This window comes from Micropterus dolomieu, linkage group LG19, assembly GCF_021292245.1.
Source record: "Micropterus dolomieu isolate WLL.071019.BEF.003 ecotype Adirondacks linkage group LG19, ASM2129224v1, whole genome shotgun sequence".
In the NCBI taxonomy this organism is placed as follows: Eukaryota; Metazoa; Chordata; class Actinopteri; order Centrarchiformes; family Centrarchidae; genus Micropterus; species Micropterus dolomieu.
This window is the reverse complement of record NC_060168.1, coordinates 20,393,286-20,396,054: the sequence shown is the minus strand read 5'-3', so window position 1 is coordinate 20,396,054 and position 2,769 is coordinate 20,393,286. Positions and strand designations below refer to the sequence as shown.

At 40.1% G+C, this 2,769-nt stretch overlaps 1 protein-coding gene across 1 annotated transcript in view; it reads right to left on the bottom strand.

Moving 5' to 3' along the window:
* Positions 1–625: 625 nt before the first annotated feature.
* The window catches only part of atp11c (ATPase phospholipid transporting 11C), a 40,209-nt gene continuing 38,065 nt past the window's right edge, over positions 626–2,769 (bottom strand). Inside the window, exon 31 of the mRNA XM_046029980.1 lies at positions 626–957. Coding sequence (XP_045885936.1) covers positions 706–957 — 252 coding nt within the window. The 3' untranslated portion in view covers positions 626–705. The remainder of the gene's footprint in view (positions 958–2,769) is intronic.

The following is a 2,769-nucleotide window of genomic DNA, read 5'->3' as shown; positions in this document are numbered from 1 at the left end:
ATCTAAAGAGAAGCACTCTTGTCATGGTTTAAAGATGGGGCCCTCCAAGGATAGCATTCCTGAAATCTGAATTGTCTGACCTAATTTGTACAACCAAGTTGGGACTTAAAAAGCTACTGAACACCACCCTGAGTTACTTTAGAGGGTAAGGAAGGCGTCTAACAGTGGGAGAGGAAGGGCACAACAGGTAGAAAACAAGCAAGACTGGCAGACACAGTAACTCTGCAGGATGAGACCATGAGAAGTATAAGCGCTGACAGAAAGAAAAAGAGACCTCAGTCACTCCACGAGAAGCTGTGAGTGCTAGCGGTCTGCGACAACATGAAGATTGTAGAAGTCCCCGAGGAAGGAAGGCGATGTTTCATCTTCATGGAGGCAGGTCCAGAGAGGAACAGATAAGAGGGTGAGACAGAGCAAGGAGAATGTGTTAAAGTGCAGAAGCAAGAGCACTAGTTTGGAAAACAAAGTTGGAAAGGTTGAAAACCAGTAAACATAAATGGTCAAAGGGGGTGTAAAATAGATTGCCTATATATATATATATATATATACCACAGATGTTATAATCTGTACTCTGTAAAATCCCCCATTATGTCAGGTCCTGCACCTACCAATAAAAATATGAATTATATACATTTATGATTTATTCTGCGACTTTGCAAACTGACAGATACACACACAAAAAGAGGTTTTTTTTATAAACAAAGATTAGACTTTGTACAAACATGTGCAAAAAATTGGGTTTGGTTTATTACATTTCCCAAATAAAAACAAGTCCAGAGACCATTTAAAAAACTTGTGTGGAACACACCCAAAAGCGCAGCACATGCCACCAAACATTTCCAGCTGCTTGGAAAACACAATGGCCCCATGGGGAGCAAATGACAAAATATGTGTGGGAAAGTCATCTTCTGGCAGAAATCTGAAATGCAGTCGTACTACCAACTTGAAACCAAATTCCTTAAAGATGCATTGGGGGGAAAAAAGAAAGTATTAACAATATTTGTTAATAGTTCCATTATCTCTTGGTATATGCCAAATACAGTATGTGTAAAATGAAATAATTTGTATTTTCCTTTAAAACATTAAAATATTTTTGATGAATTATCTTGAACTTGAGGCTTTTACATTCAGTTCTTCAATGTGTGATTTAGGGCAACTAGCTAACCCCACCTACCATAAAAAAAAACAACAAATAAAAAACCATGTCATCGTAGTGATCAGAGTGCTATAGTAGATCAAAGATGTGTGTCTGAATGTCAGCTAGCAAAAACTTTTTATACATTTCACAAAAATGTGGTTGTCATCCAAGTTATTGTTTTTCCTCCTCATCCTCTCACCTCCTGATCTATCAACACAGGTAAGGGAGTTGTCGGTGGAAGACAACAGTCCTCTAGAGCCACGCCCACTTTGGTGCGATTCAATCTTATTTGAAGGATTTAATTTTAATGCCTCCAGTAACTATACTCCACCCATGTATTTCTTGAGAAAATATGTGGTTAAATTGTCACAACAAATTTAAAAGTTTGAGAAATCTGTGATTGAGATAGAGAAGACAGAAGGGTGTGTGAGTGTGTGTGAGTGTGTGTGTGTGTGTGTGTGTGTGAGAGTGAGTGAGTGAGTGAGTGAGTGAGTGAGTGAGTGAGTGAGTGAGTGAGTGAGTGAGTGAGTGAGTGAGTGAGTGAGTGAGAGAGAGAGAGAGAGAATGAAGTAGACTGAAAATGTTTGTGTTAGGCCAAGTGTGTGTGTTTCAGCTCTACCTGTCGAGCATGGGGCCCGCGGGGCTTGCGGAATACCACAAGCAGGATCTCTGGCAGTAGGCTGAGCAGGATGAGCAGGATGATGACTAGCCAGGCTGACACAGAGCTCAGCATGTTGGCAAACACAAAGTACAAACGTTGCTGCCTCAGGAAAGGCCTGCAGGAAAGGGAACACTTTGGTTTAGAGCTGCAAGCGTTGAACAAAAATAAAAAATATAACAGGTCAGCTACAATGACTACAGGTTATTAAAGTTGTTTTCTAACCATATTATTCCTCCCCAGAAGAAGCTGAAAAACACGTAGAAAGCCAGGGAGCCCCAGATTACAAAGTGGTTGATCCATGTCCAGTGCCGTGTGTCTAGAGCAAGCTAGAATGGCAGAGAAAAGTCACTAAATACTGATGTCAAAGATCCAACACACCTTGTTAAAGTCAGTTTTCCGCAAGACAATATATCAAAAACCTCAAACTCTCATGTGAAACTGCTGCTTTAATGATGCACCCTTTCATAAGATATACAGTGGGTACGGAAAGTATTCAGAACCCTTTAAATTTTTCACTCTTTGTTTCATTGCAGCCATTTTCCAAAAATCAAAAAAGTTCATTTTATTTCTCAGTAATGTACACTCAGCACCCCATCTTGACAGAAAAAAAACAGAAATGTAGAAATTTTTGCAAATTTATTAAAAAAGAAAAACTGAAATATCACATGGTCATAAGTATTCAGACCCTTTGCTCAGTATTTAGTAGAAGCACCCTTTTGATCTAATACAGCCATGAGTCGTTTTGGGAAAGATGCAACAAGTTTTTCACATCTGGATTTGGGTATCCTCTGCCATTCCTCCTTGCAGATCCTCTCCAGTTCTTTCAGGTTGGATGGTAAACGTTGGTGGACAGCCATTTTCAGGTCTCTCCAGAGATGCTCAATTGGGTTTAAGTCAGGGCTCTGGCTGGGCCATTCAAGAACAGCCACGGAGTTGTTGTGAAGCCACTCCTTCGTTATTTTAGCGGTGC